At 47.0% G+C, this 24,930-nt stretch overlaps 2 protein-coding genes across 4 annotated transcripts in view; one reads left to right on the top strand and one right to left on the bottom strand.

The window, feature by feature from the left end:
• Brsk1 (BR serine/threonine kinase 1) overlaps positions 1-6,373 on the bottom strand; it is a 24,905-nt gene extending 18,532 nt beyond the window's left edge. The window contains exons 1-4 of one of the 2 annotated variants that reach the window (XM_021166339.2): positions 5,794-6,373; positions 4,286-4,380; positions 4,092-4,177; positions 2,260-2,400 (exon numbers count right to left, since the gene is read on the bottom strand). In XM_021166339.2, coding sequence (XP_021021998.1) covers positions 2,260-2,400; positions 4,092-4,177; positions 4,286-4,380; positions 5,794-5,929 — 458 coding nt within the window. In that variant the 5' untranslated portion in view covers positions 5,930-6,373. Of the gene's footprint in view, positions 1-2,259; positions 2,401-4,087; positions 4,178-4,285; positions 4,381-5,793 lie in introns of those variants that run through there. The other variant, XM_029480076.1, reaches the window with a different exon arrangement.
• A 5,238-nt stretch (positions 6,374-11,611) lies between these two features.
• The window catches only part of Hspbp1 (HSPA (Hsp70) binding protein 1), a 22,393-nt gene continuing 9,074 nt past the window's right edge, over positions 11,612-24,930 (top strand). The window contains exons 1-4 of one of the 2 annotated variants that reach the window (XM_021167017.2): positions 11,612-11,788; positions 12,116-12,410; positions 14,936-15,140; positions 18,065-18,289. In XM_021167017.2, the coding sequence (XP_021022676.1) occupies positions 12,207-12,410; positions 14,936-15,140; positions 18,065-18,289 (634 nt within the window). In that variant the 5' untranslated portion in view covers positions 11,612-11,788; positions 12,116-12,206. Of the gene's footprint in view, positions 11,789-12,112; positions 12,411-14,935; positions 15,141-18,064; positions 18,290-24,930 lie in introns of both variants that reach the window. The other variant, XM_021167018.2, reaches the window with a different exon arrangement.

Raw genomic sequence — 24,930 nt, 5'->3', positions numbered from 1 at the left:
AAAATAAAATAAAATAAAATAAAATAAAATAAAATAAAAATATGGCAAGGTATAGTGGCTCATGTATAGAGGTATACAGGCAGGAGGATTGACATGAGTTCCAGGCCAACCTGGGCTACACCGTGAGAGTCTTACTACCCCCAAGAAAAACAAAAATAATTCCATATCAAGTATCTCCCCAGTCCCCCCACACACCCCCAAACAGAGTTTCTCTGTGTAGCCCTGGCTGTCTCTGGGACTCACTCTGTAGACCAGGGTGGCCTTGAACTCAGAGAGATCTGACTGCCTCTGCCTCCCATGTGAACCACCATGCCCAGCTGTTATTCCTATTGTCATTGTTGTTATTGTTAGGAGTGCATATCAAGTAATTTTTAGAACTTTTTAAAGATCTACCAGCTTCCCCCTCTCGAGTGCTGGGATTACAGCTGTGAGCCACAATAGGCTTCAAGAAACTTTTTTTTTTGGAAAAAACAAAACAAACAAACAAACAAACAAACAAACAAACCTTGCCACCCAAGGCAGACAACTGGTCAGGACCTTTCTGATCCTCGACCAAACTCCTCAAGATCTGTAGATTCTATCGGAGTGGTCGGTGACTGGGTCAGATTCAATGCAGTCCTCAACCTCAGAGCTTCACACCCTGGCTGCTTAAAAAAAGTGTTGAATTTAATTTAAATAATCTGAGTTCAGTTGCCTTTTTAAAGGATTTACCGTGTGTGCGCGTGTGAGTGCGTGTGCGAGTGCGCGTGAGTGTGTATGTGTGTGTGTGAAGCCAGAGGTATTTCATCTTCCTGGATCCTGGAGCTGGACTGACAGCAGCTGGGAGGCTTCAGATATGGGTGGTGGGGCTTGAACTTGGGATCCTCTGCATTACATGTTCTAGCCACTGAGAGATCTCTTTAGCCACATCTCTTTTTGCTTTTAAAGAGAGGGTCTTTCTATGTAGCCCTGGCTGGGCTAGAATTCCTTATATAGAGCTTGCTGGTGTTAAACTCTCAATGGAGCTCCTGCCTCTGTCTCCTAGGTGCTAGGGTCACAGGCATGTACCCCTCACCCTAAATGCTACATGCATCATATCTTGTCTGGGTTAAAGGCAGGTCATTGAGGAAAAGAAGTATCTCTCTGTTGGGATATTAACATCATAAACATGAACTGTGATTCTTACCTCATATCAAACACAATTATTAACTTGAAAGGGACACCAAATTTAAATGCAAGAGATAAAACTGTATGGCTTCGTAGCCGGGCGTGGTGGCGCATACCTTTAATCCCAGCACTTGGGAGGCAGAGGCAGGCAGATTTCTGAGTTCGAGGCCAGCCTGGTCTACAGAGTGAGTTCCAGGACAGCCAGGGCTACACAGAGAAACCCTGTCTCGAAAAATCAAAAAAAAAAAAAAAAAAAAAAAAAAAAAAAAAAAACAAAAAAAAAAAAAAAAAAAAAAAAAAAAAACCCAAAAACAAAACAAAACAAAAACCCCAAAACCAAAAACTGTATAGCTTCTAGAAGAAACCATTGGATAGAAATGTAGTCACCTTGACTTAGGTTTGGGCAGCACAGAAGTGCTGGCAAGATGGCTGGGGGGTGGGGGTGGGTGGGCAGGGAGGAGGCACTTGCCTCCAGGCCTGAGGACCTCAGTTTGATCCCTAGGGTCCATAAATGGACAGAACAGGCTCCTAAAAGTTGTCATGTGACCCCTACATGCACACTGTTGCACACATGTATGCAAACTCTTTCTCACACACATCAATAAGAAATCAAATGTACAAACCACCAAATACAGAGCCAAAACTATGTGTGGTGCACAGCTGTAATATGATTAAACAGGAGGCTGAGGCAGGGGGACAGCAATGAGTTTTCGGGCAGCCTAGCTTACATAGTGAGGAGCTTTATGAAACCCAGTTTCTCTCTCACACACATAAAGAAAAAGTGAAAAAAAAGTTGGGGATGTATTGCAAATGGTTTTGCTTGCCTAGCACACGCCAAAGCCCAAAACCACACACACACACACACACTTAAAAGAAAGTTCCAAAATTACATAGCAACCATGCACAAGGCTGAAAATGTATTTAAAACTACTAAACTGTACACTTTTTCAAAAGGGTAAATTGTATGGCCTGAGTTACAATACCAGGAATTTTCAAAAGGTTAGGGTTGAGGGCTAACCACACTGGTTTCTGCTCAGCCCTTCATGTGGCTGCAGCAACCAGCCTCCTGGTCCACCACCCTCAGTCGTCACCCCGCTGCAGCTGTCCCCTCACCAGATGGAGTAGCTATGGCAGAAGTCCAGTGCTGACACGATCTGGCGGAAGAACTTCCGGGCCTCCTTGGGTGTCAGTCTCCCTTTTTTTACCAAGTAGTCGAACAGCTCACCACCAGAAACATGCTCAAGAACCAAGTATCTGAAAGACACAGACGGGGCGGAGGGCTGGAAGGAGCATGTGAAGGACCGAGGCCTGGCACCCCTTTTCTGAAGACAGTGAAGCCCCAATTCCAGTCTCTGCAAGGAAGAAATTTCAACTGCAGTCCCTGAGAAAGAGATTCCAGTTGCCACAAGCCTCCAAGAGAAGTGATTCCAATATCCACACGTCTCTAGGAAACCAAGACTCAATTCCCACTAGTCCCATGTGGCACTGATTCCCAAGGAAACTCTTGGTTGTTTTTGGAGATAATGTAACCTCATTGGCACCTGAGGTCAGAAACCATAATCCCCACCGAACTCTGGGAAATAAAGACCCTACTTCCATTAGCACAATCCCCCACCCATAGCCCAAGCCTCTAATTTGTTCAGTAGCCTGTGAACAAATCCAAGTTTGCATTCACTTTTGGGCAGTGACAATTACAGTATACACCAAAGATAAAGGAAAACTCCCATCAATGTAAAGAAGTTTAAAACAAAACAAAACAAAACCCCTCCCAAGTCCCATAAGCCTCTGGGACATTCCCATCAGCCACCTGGATTCTAGAGACCACCAAATCCCATCAGGCTCTGAAAGATTAAACCTCCAGTTCCAATCAGTTCCCAGGAAACAAAAAGTCGATTTTCGAGCTGTTGGATAGCTAGATTCCCATGTGAAGCACAAACTCTCATGAGCCCTGTCTCAGCTTTGATTGTGGAGTGGGAATGGTAACCATCAATTGTGAAGACAGTGGCTTCTCCTTGCCTCCACACCTGGGAAGCCTAAGAACTACAACTCCCATGAGGACCCGGGGCTGCACATTGCTTCCAGCTTGGGGAAACCTATTCTCCCAATCTGATGAACATTGGAGTACTGGCTTTATCTTACACCCTGGGAAGGTTGGGGGGTGGGGAGGGGAACTGTGAGGCCAGTCCCCTCTTCCTTTGTCCACTCCAGCTATTCTTTGGGCCACCAGAGTCTGCACAAAGAGTCATTCTCTGAAGCCCAGACAGCTGATCCCACCCCCATCTTAACTGGACGGTAATGGACTTTGTGATACTGACACAGGACTCCAGGAGGCCTACTGTTGGGGTGGCCAGCCTTGGCATCGGAAGTGATGTTGGGATAGGAGAGACCTCAGGTGTCCTAGAGTGAGAATTTGGAAGGATCCTTTAGGCTTCTAAGCTAATGTAACCTTAATTGTTTTAGGAAGAAAGAGGCAGGAAGTTGAGTTTGGTGGTACAGGCTGGTAACCCCAGTTACTCGGGAGGCTGAGGCAGAGAGATAGCAGCAAGAGGCACAGCTTCTGCTCTGCACTCAGGACCACTCTACTCTGTTGTAGTATCAGGCAGAGTGTAGACTGGGGGATGCTCCTATACCCAAGGGAAGGACTAAGCATTCAGTGATCCAACCTTAAAGTTAAAAACAGTGGAGCTGAGGATGACCTTGACCTTTTGAGGATGACCTTGACCTTTGGACAGTGCGGCCTCAGCTTAAAAGAGCTGGGATGATCCTTGAGGGCTGCCACAGGCTTATGCAGTGCTGGGGGCTGGACCCAGGGCCTCCTGCATTCCACAGGAGCACTCTAGCAACCGAGTTACATCGCTAGCCCGGAAGCTTGCGTCCTGTTTCTGGAGCGGTGTCTACACCGTGGAGAGGGAGGACGGAGGGGCCGGGCGTCTATAAATACCTACAAATATTTCTTGTTCTCGTAGACGTCATGGAGCTTGAGCACGTGTGGGTGTTCAATGAGCTTCAGGATGGCGATTTCCCTCTCCACCTGAGGGGCCAGGGCCACAAGAGAAAGGGTCAGTATCACCTCCCCGCCTTTCCTTCTGCGCCAAAGGACACTCCCACTACACACACACACATATACACACACACACACCTTCATCAGCACCGATTCCGACAGCTTCTCCCTGTTCACGATCTTGACAGCGACCTTCTGACCCGTGATGCAGTGGACTCCAAGTTTAACTAGACCTGGAGATCGGATTTAAAATATGGGGTGTTCTGGAGTTCACCCTAGCTCTCAAGTTGTCAACACATCCCCACCCCCACCCCCGGCTTGGTTACCCATTTCTTCTACCCCCAATTTCTGCATTTGAACTGGTAGCCAACAGCTGCCATGCCTAGAAAACATAACTCTTTCCTAAGCACGCTGCCCACTCTTGGTCCTTTTGACTGTCTGCCCTTCGCCTATTCCCTCCACCAGCCTCTCCTGGCCTTTCATTCTGACTCTCTGGCCTTCTGGTATGTCTGCCCAACTTCATCTTTCTTTTCAGATTTCAGAAGCCCTATAATCTCACAAAATAGACTCTCAATTTTTCTTCTTTCCCAAGCCTCCCCATCCTCACCTCCTTCCAAAACCCAAGCCTGCAATTATTATTTTTTAACTCTTAAAAAATAGCTGTCATGGTCAAAAAGCATGCGTATCCCCTGACCACTCCTCAGAGTCCAGAGCTCAGCTCTGTAAGGTACCTCTTCTCAGTCCCAGGAATCCAGATCTTATCCCTCCTTCCTTAGACCCAGTAGTCTTGGCCCCAGCCCTCCTCCCTCAGGCCCAGCGGTGCAGGTACATAACCCCTTCTGCCAAAGTTCAAGAATTGAGGTCAACAGTGCGTCACACTCTTACTACCAGGATATAAAGGCCTGACCTCCCTTTCCTATCTCAGGCCTGGAACTCAACTGCATAGGGACCCAGAACCCACAGCCTGGAACACTGGAGGTCGTCTCCCAGTTCACCTCGATCCCCTGCCTAGAAGGAGATGGTTGTGGCCACACTCAGCCTTTAGCATCAATCAAAGATAACTCTGCTTTCCAGGGCCACTTCTGGCTGGGAGCTGAGCTTTCTACAGTCCACCTCTCCATTCTATTTCCACACTGCAGAATGGAGAGAATGTAGTTGACCTCACACCCTAGGGCTCCAGCTTGCTGCACCGAGCGCAAGTGACCGCTTTTGAGCATAAGAGGGACAGGATAGCAGCCTCTCTCGGGATGGATGCACCTCCACCCAGCCTGCACCTCCACCCTGCCTGCGGCTGTACTGCAGCACCCGCCTGCCTCAGCTTGCAGAATTAGCCCGGGTCCCACACCCGTAATGGGCCTACTTCCCCACAGCTTCCTGCAGCCCCTCCAATATCTGCCCCAATAGGGTTATTTGAGCCACAGTAGTCCAGACCCCTACTTCTCCCTCGGACCCACAAGTCCCAGACCCCTGCCATCTCAAGGCCCCAGCGTCAGACTCTACTCCGTACACCGTGGGCACTTGGAACTCAGGACCCAAGCCCCTTTTCTATGAGGGACCCAGGGGTCTGCCCTTTAAATATCCATGGTCCCGCCCTCTGCCCCTTCCAGCACCCCGCCCCCGCCCCAGGTGTCCGCTTAGGTTCTCACCTGTCTGTCCTTTGCCCAGCGTCTTCTCCAGGCGATAGGGGCCCACATATTGGGCGTGCTGGGGTGGGTGTGGGTGTGGGTGTGGGAGGTGGTAGGCGGGGGAGCCCCCGCCACCTTCCTTGGACCCGGACGACATGGTGCCCTTGGTCCCGGCCCGACCGGTCCCCCGGCCGCCCCCCCTGCGGCCCGTCGCCCCGTTCCTCCGGTGGGGGCCGGCGACACCTCCGTCCCGGCCCCCCCGGTTGCTCCCCACTTCTCCGGGGGTCCCCAGGGGGCTGGGCTGGCCCCCCCAGTCGGTGGGCCGCAGAGCTGGGGGAGGGGGGGCTGCCGGGGGGGTCAGGCCCCTGGAATCAGCATGGCGGGGGGGGGCTGCGCGGCCCCCCCTCCCCAGCCCGTCCCTGGCCGGCCCCCCCTTCCTGTGCCTCCCCCTGCAGGGGGGGTCTGAAGTGTGGGGCCGGCGGATGCTGCAGGCCGAGATCCCCCCCGCCCCCCCACGCGCCCTCTCTCCTCCGCCTCCTCCTCCTCTCCGCCTCCCCCCGCCACCTCGTCCTTTCTCTCCGGCACGCTGACATCACCATCCGGGGACTCCCGGCCCTTCCCCACAGTTAACCCTTTCGGAGGGGGAGGGGGAGTGGCAGGGGGCGGGCCTGGAAGCTGGACGGACGGGGAGGAGGTGGGAAGATGCTGGGATAGGTGGAGGGATGTATGGGTAGGTGGAGGGATGCTGTAGGAGAGGGATGCTGCAGGAGAGAGGGATGCCTGAAAGGATGGAGGGAAGGATGGAGAGAGCTACAGAACCAGTAGTAGACGAGCAGAGATGAAGACACAAAGAGAAGTCTGACATACATTAGTAGGTGGGAAGATGCAGAATATCAGAGACAGGGTGGAGGAGTGAAGGAGGTAATAACGGAGCGGGGAGGATTAAGAGTTCAAGGCCATTCCAGCTATAAAGTGTGTTTGAGGACAGCCTAGACTATGTGAGAACGCCCTCTCAACCCACCCCCTCAAAAAAGAGCTGAAAGGGGCAGACAGGGATAGGAGACAAACAACAGACAGGGATGAGGAGACAGAAATGCAAAGGAAGATGTTGAGAGAGGGGGACAAAGAGAAATAAGGACTGTCAAGGGTCCATGTATTCACAGGAGGGAAAGATGCTTGGTTTAGATGGGAACAGACTGTGGAGTGTGTGTGTGGGTGGTGGTGGTGGTGGTGGCAGAGGATAAAAGAGACAAAGATAGAAAAGGGAAGGACTTTGGGGAGTTGGAGACCCAAGTGTGATCTATTTCTCTATGTCCTCTAAGGTCAACACTGTGTACTCCTTGGGCTAAGTCTATGTTCCCACTGTTATCAGGGCTCCACGTCCTGCTCTTGGGTTTTTTTGTTTTTTGTTTTTTTTTTTTTTTGTTTTTTTTTAAGACAAAGTCCAGCTGACCTCAAACTATGTAGCTGAAGATGACCTTGAACTTCAGACCCTCCTGCTTCTGTCTCTCAAGAGTGGAATGGCAGTCCTGGAGAGATGATTCAGCAGTTAGGAAGAGTAGGCTGCTTCCCAGGACCCGGGCGGGGATTTGCATTCTCAGCATCTATACAGTACTTCATGGCTGTATGTAACTCCATCTGGTTTTCGGGGATCAAAGTACACATGTGGTACACTTATGCACAGCCAGTTATCCATATACATATTTCTTCCAACTCCTTTAAAATTGTTTAAAAACAGTCTGATACCACCATGCTTTAATGTCTCCTATACCTTGATAGGTAGGCAGATAGATCCCAGTGCAGGCTGGATGTGTAATGTTTGCTTGTTAAGTCCTGTAAACTTCAGGTAGGCCTCAGTATAATCCATGTGCCTCTGTGGGAGGACCGTAGGTCTGCACTCAGCTGTGTGGAATCTGGTCCCTATTAAGCTTCCGTCTAAGCCATAGACTTCTTTATGGCAGGCACCCTAAGTTGTTAGACATCCATTCCATCCCCAAGTTTCTCACAGGGTGCATCAATGCAAATTGGTGCTCCTCTGAAGTGGTAAGCCTATCAAGCCATCTTCATTTCAGTATCAAATCTGAGACATACACTGTTCTGAATGGTAAGGATATGGCAGGGTGCTAAATCTACAAAATTCCTCCCCGGGACAGCCATGGCTACATGATAAAACCCTGTCTCAAAAAACAAACAAAATAAAGTAAAACAAAAAAAAATATAGTTTTGAAAAAATTTCACATGTCTATAATGTAGTCTGGTTACTCTCCCCACATCTGTAATTTATTATTTGTATGTGTGTGTGCAGATGTGAGTTCACACGAGTGCATAATGTTTGTGGAGGACAAAGGCTAGCCTCTAGTGTCCTTCCTCAGGAGCTCTCCACCTTGGGTGTTTGTTTTTGGAAACAGGGTTTCTCTGTGTAGCCATGGCTGTCCTGGAACTCACTATATAGACTAGGCTGGAATCAAGATACACCAGGATGTTGTAGATCTGTAACTGAGAGCAGATCACATACTTTAAACTCAGCACTCATCATGCAGATGGGGTCAATCAAACTTCTGTGAGTTTAGCAAGTCCCAGGCCAACCAAAGCTATATAGTAAGACCCTGTTGCGCAAAAACAAACAAACAAACAAACAAATCCTTAAATGAATCTCATCTTCAAATTTCTTCTGGCATATAAGGTCATATATTTATAGGTTCTGAGAATTAGAACTAGAGTGTGTGTGTGTGTATGTATATACATTATATACACACATATATGTATATGTACATATATATGTCTATGTATGATGTATATATGTCTAATGATATATGATGCCACATAGTATAAATGTACATAGTATATTTATATGTATATATGAATATTGAACACGTACACACCATGATGATAGCCTAGATGCAAGCTCCTTGCATACTATGAAAGTTACAGTATGATAGATACATATATATAGATAAATACATTTTTAATAACCTATAAGGAATGTGATCATATAGCTTTTCCATCTCTACTGAGATTCTCTAGAGTAAGAGGAGTCCTATTAATAATGGCACATACCTGTAATCACAGTACTTGAGAGGAAGAGGAATTCAAGATCAGCCCAGGTATATAGCAAGTTCAAGACCAGCCTGGGCTACAGAGATCCTATTTAAAAACCTAGAGAATAGGGCTAGGGAAATGGCTTAGTTAGTAAAATATTTGTTGCACATGATAAGGGACCTGAGTTTGAGTCTCAGCACCCACAGGGTGGGTGTAGTAGTACATGGTTATAGAGAAGTGGAAACAGGAAGATTCTCTGGGATTCAATAGCCAGCTGGTATAACCTAATGGGCAAGCTCCAGGGTCAGTGACAGACCCTATCTAAAAAAAAAAAATAGATAAAAATAAAAGGTAAGGCTGGAGAGATGGCTTAGCAATTGAGTTCTATTCTTTCAGAGGACCCAAGTTCTGTTGCCAGAACCCATGTCAGGAAGCTCACAANGAGTTCTATTCTTTCAGAGGACCCAAGTTCTGTTGCCAGAACCCATGTCAGGAAGCTCACAATTACTGGTAACTCCAGCTCCAAGGAATACAAAACCCTCTTCTGGCCTACACATATACACATACATAAAGAGTCTGGAGTAGGTGAGATTGCTCAGCAGTGAAGAGCGCCGACTGCAGCCGGAAAGTGGTGGTGCACGCTTTTAATCCCAGCACTTGGGAGGCATAGGCAGGCAGATTTCTGAGTTCAAGGCCAGCCTGGTCTATAGGACAGCCAGGGTTACACAGAGAAACCCTGTGTCGAAAAAACAAACAAACAAACAACCCCCCCCCAAAAAAAACCCCAAAACCAAAACAAACAAATAAAAAAACCCCACTGACTGCTCTTCGAGAGGTCCAGAGTTCAATTCCCAGCAACCACATGGTGGCTCACAACTACTATCTATAACAGGATCTGATGCCCTCTTCTGGCATGCAGATGTATATGCAGACTGAGTACTAATAAAAAAAATAATTTCTTTTTAAATACAAAAATCAAGCCAGGCAATGGTGGCAAATACCTTTAATCCTAGTACTTGGGAGGCAGACACAGGTAGATCTCTGAGTTTGATTCCAGCCTGGTCTACATAATGAGTTCCAGGACAGCCAGGGTTACACAGAGAAACCCATTTCAAAACAAAATTAAAAACAAGATATTTGTTAACAGCAATAGTAAGAGTTCCAGGGAACAAACCTTATCTTCTGGCCCACAAGGGCACCAAGCAGGTACATAAGGCGTGTATATATATACAAGTAGGTAAAAGACTCATACACAAAATAAAAATGAATAAAACAGGGCAGGGTGAGTGTGCATACTTTTAAGGCACGTGAATATTTATGAGTTGTAGGGCAACCTGCTCACGTTGTTCTGCAGGCCTGCCAAGGCTACCTACTGAGAGCCTCCTCAAAACAAAACACCAAAATAAGAAACCATCTCCAAAACAAAAAACAAAACGGGTGGGGTGGGACGGAGAGAGAGGTCAATGATTAGGAACTCTCGTTGCTTTATTGCTCTTGCTGAAGACTCAGGTTCAATTCTTAGCACCCAATTATGATGGCTCACAACCATCTGTAACTCCAGTTCCTGGCAATCCATCAAGCAAGCATACAGTGCACGCACATACATGCAGGCAAAACATTCAGGGGCATTGGTGGCGCACACCTTTAATCCCAGCACTCAGGAGGCAGAGGAAAGTGGATCTCTGTGAGTTTGAGGACAGCATGGTGTACAGAGTAAGTTCCAGGACAGCCAAGGTTATACCGTAAAACAGTCTCAAAAAGCAAAACAAAAACTAACCAACCACAAACTATTTGTACACAAGTAAATAGTTAAGTCTACAAAAAATTAAAAGAACAACAACAATAATTTAAGAGGCTGAAGAGATAGCTTGTCATTAAGAGTTCTTGCTGTTCTTGCAAAGAGCCTGAGCTTGGTTCCTAGCACCCATATTGGTTGTCTCATAACTGCCTGTAACTACAGCTTTAGTTTGTCCTTTGTCTCTGGCCCCATAGAAACCTGCATTTACAGGCATCTGCCTCTTCCCCCAATACTACATAATTAAAAACAATCTTTAAAAATAAAATCTAGCCGGGTGGTGGTGGTGCCTGCCTTTAATCTCAGCACTTAGGAGGCAGAGGCAGGTGGATTTCTGAGTTCGAGGTCAGCCTGGTCTGCAAAGTGAGTTCCAGGACAGCCAGGGCTACACAGAGAAACCCTGTCTCGAAAAACCCAATAAATAAATAAATAAATAAATAAATAACTCTAAAAATATTTTTTAAATGATTGGAAGATCGAAGGTGGAAGGCAGCTGACGTTGATATGGGACTTCCCACACACCATGCATAGTCACATGAAGATATATACACAACTCACACAGAGTATTCCACACTGAAACCGGTAATAAATGGGGAAACTGAGGCCTAGAAAAAAGTGAGCCCGAATCTCAGGTTACAAAGGTGGGATATTAGGGGCGATATCCCGAGACTCTAGGAGCAAATGCAGTTAAAATCAGTTGAGTGAGGAACAAAACCGCCTGAGCAGCAGCAGAGAAGGGGCGTGGCCTACGCAGGGGCGTGGCCGAACAGGACAAGCTGAAGTTCCAGGTACTAAGAGGCGTGACTTGACTGGGACAGGCCGAAAGGCCTAGAAAAGAGGCGGGGAATATGGGCATAGGCGGGGCCTATGTCTGGGAGGGGAGGAGTTCGCCATGAAAGTCCCTTGTTTGCAAAAATAAACAGAGAAGCTAGGAGGCGGGGCTTATAACAAAAGCGCGAAATGTAGGGGCGTGACAATGAGAAAGAGGTGGGGGCCTAGTCGACAGAGGCGGAGCTAAGTGCCGCATCTGCCAAGAGGTGCTGCTTAGAACTGGGCAAACAGCTTGGGGTGAGGCACTTCCGTGTGAGAACTGCGTATTTCCGGCAAAGATGGCGGCGCCCAATAGAGTCAGGTGCAGCCTAGTCTATCTTTAGGCGTGGTGGCAGCTCTAGACCCGGCAAGGTGAGATCAGCCCCATTGGGGCGCCCCTCTTAAAAGACACGGGAGGAGACTTGTTGCTAAGGAGACTGAGAGAAGGCTTGTTGCCATGGAGGCGGGGCAGTGGGGTTGCTAAGAGACGAGGATGCAAGCTGGGGAGCTTGGGGGGGCTCGTTGCCAGGGAGTAGGTGGGGCCTGTTGCTAGGGAGTAAGGAGGGACATCTGGATTTGGGCAAGGGTCCTGTTAGTATGAAGGAAGGAAAGGGGGCTATGGCTAAGGTGGTTGCAGGCAGAATGGTTTGGGATCATGAAAAGACTCCTAACACCTTCAAAACTCCACCTTCTCAGCAGACCTTCAAGAGTCGACCCATCCGGACACCATTGCTGCCTCAGCGGTGACCATCAATTTCCTTTAAACACATTCTTCCTTCACAGAAGGTCCATGGCAGACAAAGGCTCAGGGGGCAGTCGCCTCCCTCTTGCGTTGCCTCCGGCCTCTCAGGGTTGCTCGTCAGGGGGCAGTGGTTCCTCGGCGGGGGGCTCAGGCAACCCCCGGCCTCCACGGAACCTCCAAGGCCTGCTGCAGATGGCTATTACTGCGGGTTCTCAGGAGCCAGACCCCCCTCCAGAACCCATGAGCGAGGAGGTAAAGTATGAGGACTAAGAAGGTTGGGTGAGGGTCCTGGGGATCTAAGTGTCTTGGGGAGAGTGGCTTAGTGAGCTACAAGCTGTTGTCTTCCTGGGTGGTGAGCTAGAGTCTAAATGTGGCATCATGATAGGGTGAAGGTCAGCTGTAAAGTGTCTGATCGCAGCCTTGTATTGGGAAGCAGAATAGTCAGTCTCATGATGAGTGAAAAGTTAAAAAGCAAGCTAGGGTTCTCTAGACCCAGGCAGAACTTGATTCAGCCTTGTCTCCACAAGTGTGACCTTGGGTATATTATTTAATCTTTCGAATCCTCAAGTGTTCGTTCATTTTGAATTGATGGTGATAATAGTAATGATAATGTCTCATCAGGCAGTTCTGATGTTCCAGTTTATACTGACTTGTACACAGCATAGTTGGGTTTGGCCAGTTGCCAACCATGACCTTGGTTGGGCAATTCACATTCTTTCTTTGCCTCTGATTTTTTTTTTTAAATCAATGAATTTGGAATAGCTATAATAAAACCTGACAGAATTGTCTTAAAGGTTGATAGGAATTTTGCATGTAATTTTTTTTAGCTGACATTTACGATACATAGAATATTATAGTAATTCAGTTAAGTTACAGAATAATTTATACATGTTGTGTCATTAAATCTTTATAGTACAAGGTGGAAATAGGCATAGAGCAATGAGGTAGTTTGCCCAAATTTGTCCATGAGCGTGATTTCAAAGCCTTACAGCTTCTTCCCCTTTTCTTTCCTGTTTTGAGATTGCGGTCTCAAACAGACCAGGCTAGCCTAAATGACCTTACCCTCCTGACCTTCCTGCCCCACCTCCAAAGTCTTGGGCTTACAGGTGTATGCTAGCCATTTCAGTCCTCCTGAAGCGCCCTTTTGGGGGACAGTGTAGTTTCTGGTCTTCCTCTGGACTCCTTTGTTTTGTTATCTCTTGTTCTCCCCAGTCTCTATCTTTTCTGGCTTTTTTTTTCCCCCAAGACAGGGTTTCTCTGTATAGCCCTGGCTGTCCTGGAACTCACTTTGTAGACCAGGCTGGCCTCGAATTCAGAAATCCGCCTGCCTNTGCCTCCCNAGTGCTGGGATTAAAGGNGTGCGCCACCACGCCCGGCTCTTTTTTTTTTTTTTTTTTTTTAATTTCTCCAGACGACAGTTGGCATGGCTGGAGAGCCCTTCTTGTTCCAACTTGGTAGCAAGTGCAGACCAGGGATACTAAACCTCATGTAGTTCTCAGGACATTTGTCACAATACAGAATCATCCAGCTCACCACAGCCCCCGGTTGTATAGCTGATCTTCAAACCTGACATGTTTTGGGTAACGGGGCGGGTCTTGTTGCTGAGGACAGAACCGCTGTATCAGCCTGACTCCTCTTTCTCCCCTCTTCCCTTAGCTCACCCAGCGTCCAGGATCTGGCCATATTTCACACTGACACACAGTTGAGATTGTTCTTGAACTTGCTTCTGCCTCCATCCCACCCCATGCTGGGATTACAAGCATGTGTCACTGAAATCTGCTCCATAAACTTTTCTCTTGCATGGACTACTTAGAATCCTAGTAAGCGCTCTTGTCCCTGTTCTTATGCTTCTCAGTCCACCTCTCTACCTCTCCTCGGGAGAACTCCCTTCGCAGCTCCACCCACTTCATTCAGAGCAGAATCTAGGCCTTTACATCTGTTTATAAGATCCAACTTGCTCCTTTCCTGAGGTGTTTCTCTCTCCTCAACTTTTTTCTTCCCTCACTTAACCTTGCTTCAGCCACCTTGGCTTGTTGGTGATTGCCACTGTCGTGAATATTCTTCCTAGTATCTGCTTGGCTATTCCCTGGCCTATTTCATTGCTGACAGCTGACTCTCCAAGATGACCCCATTTAAGTTCTACAGGCCAACTTCTACTCCCATGATCCTCCACTGTGCTTAATCTATAGCACTTGTCATATTGCCATCTCCTGTCACACTACATGTTTTTTTTTCCCTCTAGCTTCTCTCTGTGTTTGTCTTGCATACACTCTGAACAACACTTTTGTTCTCTCTAACCAGTCTGTCTCAGAACTGACTCCCTAGTACCTAGAAAAGAAGTTATGAGTAAAAACTGTGGCCGGGCGGTGGTGGCGCACGCCTTTAATCCCAGCACTTGGGAGGCAGAGGCAGGCGGATTTCTGAGTTCGAGGCCAGCCTGGTCTACAAAGTGAGTTCCAGGACAGCCAGGGCTATACAGAGAAACCCTGTCTCGAAAAACCAAAAAAAAAAAAAAAACCCTGTGTAAACATCTGAGTGTGGTGGCTCTTGCTTGTTAATCCCAGCACTTGGGAGTCTGAGGCAGGAAGACTGCTGTGAGCTGGAAGCCAGACTGCACTATAGAATGAGAGACTCCTGTGCTTCCCCCAAGACGTCTCCTAGATACTTGTTGATGGAAAGAGCCATCAGCCTTTGCATTTGGCTGTCCTATTAGTGTCACTCCCTGGGCAATCACTGAGAGACATCTTCTCCCCCCATCCTTCTCCCTTCTTCCCTAGAGACGCCAATGGCTGCAGGAAGCCATGTCGGCCGCCTTCCGGGGCCAGAGAGAGGAGGTGGAGCAGATGAAGAACTGCCTCCGGGTCCTGTCCCAGGCCACACCCGCAATGGCTGGCGAAGCTGAGCTGGCCACTGACCAGCAGGAGCGTGAAGGCGCACTAGAGCTGCTGGCAGACCTGTGCGAGAACATGGACAATGCAGCAGGTACCCTCTTCCCTCAGCACTCCCCAGGCTGTCCCACATGCTGTCTGGCTCTGCCCTTTCCCCTATTCTGGATTGAACCACCTGCTCTTCCCAGCCTCACCTTTCTATTAGCACAGGAACAAAGCCCTCCTCATACCCCACCAAGTCCCTGTGGTGACAGATTTGTTCTGATACTTCCCTGATGAGTCCTGGGACTGATATTTACTCTCTAATTTGCTTACTCTCTCAAGGGAAGGGAGGTGGTTTGGGATGGAGTAGTAATCTGAGGCCGCCTTGAAGTACAGTGTTTGATCAGAGACCTGAGTGAGGGTGTATCATGGGGTATTCCTGGTTTACAAAAAGCATTCAAAGCAGTAGGAATAGCTAGTGCAAAGGTTGAGGTAGGATGGTGCTATTGTGATCAGAACAGACAGACATCCTCCTGTCAAAGGAGTGGGATGGACATGTGTAGGTCTAGGGTAAGGAATGACATTGAAGTATCCATGGTCAAGGTGCATTCTGTAGGTCACATTCATATGTATGTATGTATGTATATATAATTTATTTATTTTTAAATGAGACAAGATCTCACTATGTAGACCTAGCTGGCTTGGAACTCTGTGGTTCAGGATGGTCTCAAACTCACAGGTATTTTACCTGCCTCTGTGTATTTTACCTCCCTCTGTGTCTCATGTACTAGGATTAAAGGAGGATTAAAGACATTTGCTACCACAACCAGCTTTTTTTCCTTCTTTTTTAAAGATTTATTTATATGAGTACACTGTTGCTGTCTTAAAGAAGAGGGCATTGGATCCCATAACAGATGATTGTGAGTCACTGTGTGGTTGTTGGAAATTGAACTTAGGACCTCTGGAAGAGCAGTTGGTGCTCTTAACCACAAAACCATCTTTCCATAGACGCCCCATTTTTTCCTTTTATATGTATGTATGTATTTATTTAATGTATATGAGTACACTGTAGCTGTCTTCAGACACAGGAGAAGAGAGCATCAGATCTCATTACAGATGGTTGTGAGCCACCATGTGGTTGTTGGGAATTGAACTCAGGTACTCTGGAAGAGTAGCCGGTGCTCTTAACCACTGAGCCATCTCTCCAGCCCTTTTTTCCCCCTTTTTTGAGACAGGTTCTCATTGTGTTACCCTTGCTGGCCTAGAACTCACTATGTATACATATTAGGTTGGCCTCAAACCCACAGAGATCCCCCTGCCTCTGCATCCTGAGAGCTAGGATTAAAGGCGTTTTGTGTTTATGTGTGAGTGCCTGCATGTATGTATTTGTGTGTATCACCACATGCATATCTGGTACCCTCAAAGGCTAGAGAAGAACTTTGAATCCCCTGGAAATGGAGTTACAGTCTGCCTATGTGGGAGTTGGTAACCGAAAATGGGTCCTCTACAAGAACAGCAAGTGTTGTTAATCACTGAGCCATTCCTCAAGCCCCACATTCTTTTTGTTATTGTTGTTGAGACAAATTCTCAGGCAGCCCAGGCTACCCTCATGCTTGCTGTGTACCTGGGGTTGGCTTTGAACTCCTAATCTTCTTTTTTCCTCCCCCCAGTGCTGGAATTGCAGGTGTGTGTCACCAGGCCGAGTTTCTAAAACTTTACTTTTATTTATCAAGGTAAAAAAAAAAAATCACAAAATGGGCCAGTGAGATGGTTCAGTGGGAAAAAGTGTTGCCACCCAGTGACCTGAGTTCAAGTTGGAAACTCACATGGTGGGAAGAGAGAAACACCTCCCAGAGCCTTGACCTTTAAAATCGTACATAACATGTGTATGCCTACACACACACACACACACACACACAAAACTAATAAATATAAATAAATATGTAAATATTAAAACGTCACAAAACAGAAGTAACCATTTTGAGTATATAATTATGTAGCATCCATCTCTTTTATTTATTTAATTTTTTTGTTTTGTTTTACTTTTTTTGGGAGGGAGGTTTTATGAGACAGGGTTTCTCTGTATAGCTCTGGCTGTCCTGGAATTCAGAGATTCTGCCTGCCTCCTCTGAGTGCCAGGAGTAAAGTCGTGCACACTACTGCCCAGACAGTCTATGACATCCTAGCTGACGCTGAATTTGTGACTGTCCTCCTGTTTATACCTTCTAAGTGGTGGAATTACAGGCTTGTGCCAGCACTGGGCAGCATTCAGGACACTTACAATATTTTGCAGTGTCACCTCCAGGTTTCAGAACTTCTTGAGTATGGCAAGCCTACTCTACTGAGCTAGATTGCTAGCCCTCTCTGCATTTTGCGCTTTGAGGCAGGGTCTCAGAAAGTTGCTGAGTCTGACCTCGAACTCCTTCTGAAGTCCATGCAGAACTTTTAATCCTCCTGTCTCAGCGTTTTGTTTTTTAGACAGAATCTCACTATGCAGCTGTCTGTGCTGGAATGGAACTATATAATATATATATATATATCAGTCTGGTGGAGTCAAACACACAGAGGTGCACTGGCCTCTTCCTCCCAAGTGCTAGGAGTGCACTGGTATACCCTGCTCTGTCTTGGCTTTCCAGGTAGCTGGGGTAATAGGCATGACCCCCACTTCCTCCCAATTTCTTGTTTTGTGACAGTATCTTATGTAAACCAGGGAGACGTAATACTTCTACATAGCTGAGGATGACCTTGAACTTAGGATCTTACTGCCTCCTTCTTAGTGCTGAGTGTACCACTATGTCTATTGTATGTGGTGCTAAGACCCAAACCCAGGACTTTATGAAGGCTATGCAGGCACTCCACCAACTGAGCCTTAGCTACAGACCGGCCTCACTTCCAAATCTTTTCATCAGCCTTTCTTCTCATACCCTGTCTCTAAATGAATGCCCTGTTTCAAACCTTGTCTCTAAATTCTAAGGAGTAAGAGGTCAGCCTGTGAATTGGGGGCTTTGACAGTTTTCTCTCCTCTCCTGTCCGTAGATTTCTGCCAGCTGTCAGGCATGCATCTGCTGGTGGGTCGATACCTGGAGGCAGGGGCTGCAGGGCTGCGCTGGAGAGCAGCACAGCTCATCGGCACATGCAGTCAGAATGTTGCAGCCATCCAGGAGCAGGTGTTGGGCTTGGGTGCCCTGCGCAAGCTACTTCGGCTGCTCGACCGGGACTCCTGCGACACGGTACGAGTCAAGGCTCTCTTCGCCATTTCCTGTGAGTGTTCCAGGATTTCAGGGGAGGGCCTGGGGCCAGTGTTGACCACAGGGGTGGGGTTTGCTGGATCCACAGGGGAGCAAAGGTTGGGGTGCTTCCTTTACTTTTTGATTTGTATTCTTGTTGGGACTCTGTGTGGTGCAGGAGCCGGAGTAGTGAAGTCAGAGCCAGATACTAATTAGACCCTGATAGTGGTGATAGATGACCTTGTGTTCCAGCTTGAGCTTCTCATACGTATCAGAGTCCTTGTCCATGTTTGGGGTCAGTTGGTTTTCTGCCTTGGGGATCATCCTACATACTGTGGGATACTGAGCTGTGTTTGTGGTCTCCACCAACTGGAGACATAGGAACATTGACCAGTTATAACTTAGCCAGGCAGTAGTGGTGCACGCCTTTAATCCTAGCACTCAGGAGGCAGAGGCAGGCAGATTTCTGAGTTCGAGGCCAGCATGGTCTACAGAGTGAATTCCAGGATAGCCAGGACTATACAGAGAAACCCTGTCTCGAAAAACAACAACAACAAGCCAAAAAAAAACAAAAAACAAAAACAAAAAACCAAAACCCCAAACCCTCAACAACCAAGCAGCACTTCTGCAGACAGGGTAGTCACTCGGTGAGTACTGCGGTGGCTCTGTGTGAATGCTCTCTTCTGCAGACAGGGCAGTCACTCGGTGAGTGCTGCGGTGGCTCTGTGTGAATGCTCTCTGCCCTCACAGCTATGAAGCAAGGGAACCAAGGCGTGGGCAGACGTAGTGAAGATTTAGGTGCCACCTCGGGGACAGAAAGAAAATCATTGTGTTAAAGCACTAGCTGGTTTTTGGTTTATTTTTATAATTTATATATTTTGTGTATGTAGTTCCTTCTACCATTCAGGTCCTCAGTGTGTGTGTACATATTTATATAGGAAATATATACAATTATATATTACATAATATTGTACGTAATATTACATAATATAAGTTATATATGTTGCTGTTTTTGTTTTTGTTTTTAAGAGGCAATGTGTCATGTAGACCAGGCTGGAACTCTTTTTGTAGCTGCAAATGACCATAAAATTCTCTTTCTTTCTTTCTTTCTTTCTTTCTTTCTTTCTTTCTTTCTTTCTTTCTTTCTTTCTTTCTTTTTTTGAGACAGGCTATCACTGTGTAGCTCTGGCTGGCCCGTAACTAGCTATAGACCAGGCTTGCATTAAACTCACGGAAATTTTCTGTCAACAAGTCTCCCTCCTACTTTCATTCATGTCTCTTTCGTTGTTTTGTTTATTTGATCCACTACATTTAGTTAGGGATGGTTTCATGAGGTGAGTGCCTATTTGCCAAAGCAAGGGCAACTTACCAATAACTACCACACTGAGGAGTATGGTTCCTCCTGCTCCCTCCCCCAGCAGAAGTTGGGTAGAATATCTAAGGGAAGGGTGGAGTCTTGTAGTATCTCTCCTACAGTCAAATGCTTTAGATTCTCCTGCTGCCATTTCTGAAGTGCTGGGATTACAAACATGTATCACCAAGATTAGTTTATGGGGTTTTGCTGATCAAGCCCAGGGCTTTGTATATGGTATATTGAAGCACACCTCCAACTCTCTTTACCTTTCTGTTTGAGGGCAGGATCTTGTTACGTTTTCCTAGGTTGGCCTTGAACTTACTGTACAGTCTAAGCAAAACTTGAACTTGTCATTCTCCTGCCTCCATATTCCAAGTAGGTTGAATTATAGCCTATGTCCTGAGGCCCAGCTAAATCCATCCTTGTAGAGTGCACAGTGTAGTATTTTTTTAGTGTATGCACAAGGTTGTTCACCCCCTCTCAACTTCATAACATTCATCACATCCAGCAGTCCCTCCCGTGTCCCCCTAAGCCCAGCTCTTTTTTGTTGTTGTTTTTTCAGGACAGGGTTTCTCTGTGTAGCCCTGGCTGTCCTGGAACTCACTTTGTAGACCAGGCTGGCCTCGAACTCAGAAATCCACCTGCCTCTGCCTCCCAAGTGCTGGGATTAAAGGCGTGCGCCACCCCCGCCCGGCTAAGCCCAGCTCTTGCAGGCACTTGTTTAATGTGTCTCAGGACTTGCCTGTTCATGACATTTCTTGTAAACTGAATGGTGTGTGCCTCATAAGGCTTTTTGCTTCTGGATTCTTTCAGCGAGTGCAGTGTTCATCCTTGTTCTGGCATGCGTCAGTACTTCATTCCTTTTTATGGCTGAATGACATTTCTTCACATTGACACAGCACATTTTGTTTATCTGTTCATCTGCCAGTGGGAGTCTGGGTTGTCTCAGCCTCTTGGCTGTTGGGCTGCTGTGAGCAGGGGTTGGGAGTCTTGGGGGTATGCACCTGGGAGTAGGCTCACAAGGACATGCAGGGACTCCTTATTCATCTCTGCAAGGTTGAGTGTTTCCTTTCCTTTCCTTTCTTTGTTTCTTTGTTTCTTTTTTTTTTTTTTTCAAGACAGTTTTCTTGGTGTAGCCCTGGCTGTCCTGGAACTACCTAGCACTGAGCTTAGAGCATCTGCTTCTGCTTCCAGGTGTTGGAACTAAAGGTGTGCACCACCACTTCTGACTTCTTTCCATTTTTGAGACAGAATCTCATACAGACCAGGTTGAACTCTTGAACTCTCTCTGTACCACAAGATGACCTGTAACTTCTCGTCTTCCTGCCTGTATCTTTCCAGAGCCCGGGAATACAGGCACGCACCAGCATGCGTGGTTCCTGAGCTGCTGAGAGTAGAACCTAGGGTTCTGTGAAAGCCAGGAAAACATCCTATTACTACCAACTGACACACACCCCCAGTCTGACTGGGATATGTAAAACCAGGCCTGGCTGCCTATACTTATAATTCCAGGACTTAGGAGGATTGCCATGAATTTGAGATCCAAATGGGTTACAAAGCTAGATTTTGGAAAGAAGGAGAGAAGGAGATGCCTTCCTCTGCATCTTGAGCTCTGGTCTCCATGTGCTTGTTCACCGTGGATGTCAGATGCTACTGGGGCATAGAAGCTGGCGGGAAAAACACGGAAGGCTCGGGTAGGAAAGGCCTTTAAGCAGGGGTAAAGGATTTGATTCCGAGGCAGGAAGGAGGTCTGGAGCAGGGCAGCCTCTGGGAAGTAACACCCACATTAGGGACATGAAGAGACAGACACAGGATAACCTAGCCCTAGGGTAGGGAAGCGGACTAAATCTGCTACACCCAGATCTGGAGCCACATAGTGAAGAACCTGCGATGCTTTCGTCTAAGAGTTTAAGATTTATTACTTGTATCTTGTTTTTTTATGTGCATGAGTTTTTTGCCTGCATATATATGTGTGCACTACACATATACAGTGCCTCCTTTGGAGGAGGCAAGAAAGGGCATTGTATCTCCTTGAACTTGAGTTACAGGTGGTTGTGAGCTGAATCCAGGTTCTCTCAGAAAGAGCAATAAGTATTCTTAGCTGCTGAGCCATCTTTTCAGACTCTCTTAATTTTTTTAAAGAATATCTAAAAACTATTTTTAGTTCTGTGTATATGTGTTTGTTTCTGTGTGTAGGCATATGCACATGAGTGCCCTTAGATGCTAGAAGCATTGGATTCCCTGGGTCTGGAGGTATAGGTGGTTGGAACCACTTGCTGTGGGTGCTGGGAACTGAATGTGGGTCTTCTGGAAGTAGCACATGCTCTTACCTGCTGACCTGTCCCTCCAGCCTATTCAGTCCCAGCTGCTTCTTAGAAAGACATTAAATAAGGTGGACATGATAACTCACCTATAATTCTGGTAAATGGGAGGCTGAAGCAGGAGGGTTTCTGTGAGTTCTAGGACAGCCTGGGGTCTACAGGGAGAATGTGTCTTAAATACCCTGTGCCTCCAATGAAGACATTCAATAGTATTGAAAATATAGGGTACTGAGAATGTTGATACACATCTGTGATTCAACCTTTGGGAGCTAATCTAGAGGATGCCTGGAAACTTGAGGTCACCTGACTCAGGCCTTTAATTCCAGTACTGAGGACACAGAGGCAGGTGAATCTCTGAGTTTGAGGTCAGCCTAGTCTACCTTGTCTCTAAAACAAACAAACAAACAAACACCGCCAATTTTTTTTTTTTTTTTTTTTTTTTTTTTTTTGAGGTCAGCTTGTGCTACACGTTGAAGGATCAAGGCTAATGAGAAGCAGAGCTCTGTTGGTAGAGTGCTGGCCTGGCATACAGGAAGCTCTGGGTTTGATCCCAAGTACCACATAAAGCAAGTGTGGTTGTGCATGCCTGTAACTTCATCAGCTTTTGGGAGGTGAAGAGGTGGAGTCAGGAGGATCAGAAGAAGTTCAGGGTCATCCTTGGGTATATAGTGAGTTCAAAGCTAGCCTGGCCTATATAAGATCTAGGGAGAGAGGAGGCAGAGGGAGGTAGAGAAGGGAGAGGGGAAAAGAAAATGAAGACAAAACAGAAATCTATAAAAAGTTACATTGTTCAGAGTCTGACAGGTACAAAGATTATGTAGTGAAAAGCTCCTGTCCCAGACCACCTGGTCCCCTTCTTGTACATGGTGCATGTTTTTATGAGTGTGTGTGTGTGTGTGTGTGTATGTGTGTGTGTATGTGGTATACAGACATGCACAAAGCCTCTCTTCCTCTGCTCATTTGTATGTGCCTGGTAACAGATCATCTGGATGGTTCTGCTGATCTCCGACCACTTTCGTCTTCTTTCTTCTTTACATAGTAGTGACTGTCATCTTTTACCATTCCTGGGGGTCAGGGCTCAAGAGCAGCCTACTTATGTAGTTCTTGATTTTGCCCTTTCTGAGGCCTTGGTCATCAGGCAGTGGACTGTAGTAGTGATACTGTCTTTGAGCCCACATAGATCCTCTGCTGTTGGCTATCTGTCTTTTGTTGCCTGCTGCTGAAGGAAGCTTTTTGAGGACTGAGGCAAGAAGCCTGAGGTTGCTTGAGTGGCCCTGCCCCCTGGCGTGGTGGGTCTTCTAGATGCAGTGGGAGTGCTACAAAACAACACTGCCATTTTACTCTGAAGTAGAGTTTGCATATCACTTTAGAGTGCACAGTCAAGTGGTGTCTGCCCTTCCATGGGTAGATTTATAGTATGGTGTTATGTGGCTGCTTTCCAGGGCTCTGTGCTAGGAACCGGTAGGGCTTGGTCACGTGGGCTCCTACTGCCTAAGGCAGGGACATTACTGCATTCCTAGCCCTCTCTTGTGAGGGCACAGACTTGGTTGCCCTGTCACTTCACTTTTGTAAGTGGTTCTTTGTTTGCACAGAGAAAGGGTTTCAGAAAGACTCAGAGATGGGTCCTTGGAGTCATTCATGTGCAGGCCTGGGGTGGGGGAAGGGACAGGGACAGGCACCTCCTGTGGACATGATCCCTGCTTCTGCTGCTTCTCCTCTCACCTCCACCCTTGCCTCTGACTGCAGAGTGCTGTGGTCAAAGCTGTGTGCCATCACTGCCTTTGGAGAGGCGGGCAGTGAATGCCGTTGCCATATACTTGTGGTGGCCAGAGGACAACTGTAATGTCAGCTCTCTTTATTTACCTTTATGAGGGACCTAAGGATCTCCAGGTCAGCCTTGCACTTCAGAGACTGCTTTTACCCTCTGAGCTGACTCACTAGTCTTGCCTCTTCTTTTTCATACAGAGTCCTGTGTACTCCAGGCTGACCTCAGACTTGCTATCTAGCCAAGGCCTCGTGATCCCCCTGCCTCCCAAATACCAAGATTACAAGTGTGTGCTACCATATCTGGTTTTGTTTTTAGATTTTTACGGTGTTTGTTTGTTTACATTTTGCATGGGCATGTGTGCTCATAGTATAAGTGTGGTTGTCTAAAGGCAACTTGTGAGAGTTGGTTCTCACCTTCCAACATTGGGTTCCGGGGATTAAACTCAGGTTATCAGGTTTGATGGCAGGTGCCTATGTCTTTACCTGCTGAGCCATCTTGGTGGCCCATTGTTTTTTGAGACAAAGTCTCACTGTAAGCCTGTGTAACCTGGTTTGTAACCTCCGATATAGCCCAGGCAAGCGTCAAACTTGCAATGATCTTCGTGTTTTGTTTTTAATTATGTGTATAAATGTTTTCCTGTACTTGGGAAAGCAGGTACTGTAGTGTACAAAAGATGGTATCAGCTCCCCTGGAGCTGTAGTTACAGGTGGCTGTGACTTGCCTGCTGTAGGTTCTGAAAACTGAACTTTCGTCCTTTGGAAGAACAATAAATGCTCTTACACTAAGCCATCCTCGGTTGTAAGACACAGTTTCACAAGGCCTAGCCTTGAACTGGCCCTGTAGCTAGGGATGACCTTGACATCTGGTCCTCCTGCCTGAGGCTCTCTAGCTTCACCGCAAAGCAGAGTGGGAGGTATAGAGGAATTTCCTCTTACCCTGGTCTCTTGCCTCCCTCCTTATCAGCACCGCAGCAGAGTTACATTTGCTCCAACTGATAAACCAGATTGCTGTCTCATCTATGATCTGTAGCATATTGTGTACTCTGGTTTGGACAGGCCTCTAATGACATGCGTCCATCACAATGGAACCATACAGAGATGTTTCACTGCCTAGAACCTCTCAGACCTGCCTGCATGGCACACCCCCTCACCCATGGTTTGACTTCTCCAGAATGCCATTGTCCCAGAGTTTTTATTGCTGTGAAGAAATACTGTGACCTTAGCCACTCTTTT

The sequence above is a fragment of the Mus caroli genome, chromosome 7 (genome assembly GCF_900094665.2).
Source record: "Mus caroli chromosome 7, CAROLI_EIJ_v1.1, whole genome shotgun sequence".
Classification (NCBI taxonomy): Eukaryota; Metazoa; Chordata; class Mammalia; order Rodentia; family Muridae; genus Mus; species Mus caroli.
The sequence above is the reverse complement of the archived record's forward strand: the minus strand, read 5'-3'. Positions and strand labels throughout refer to the sequence as shown.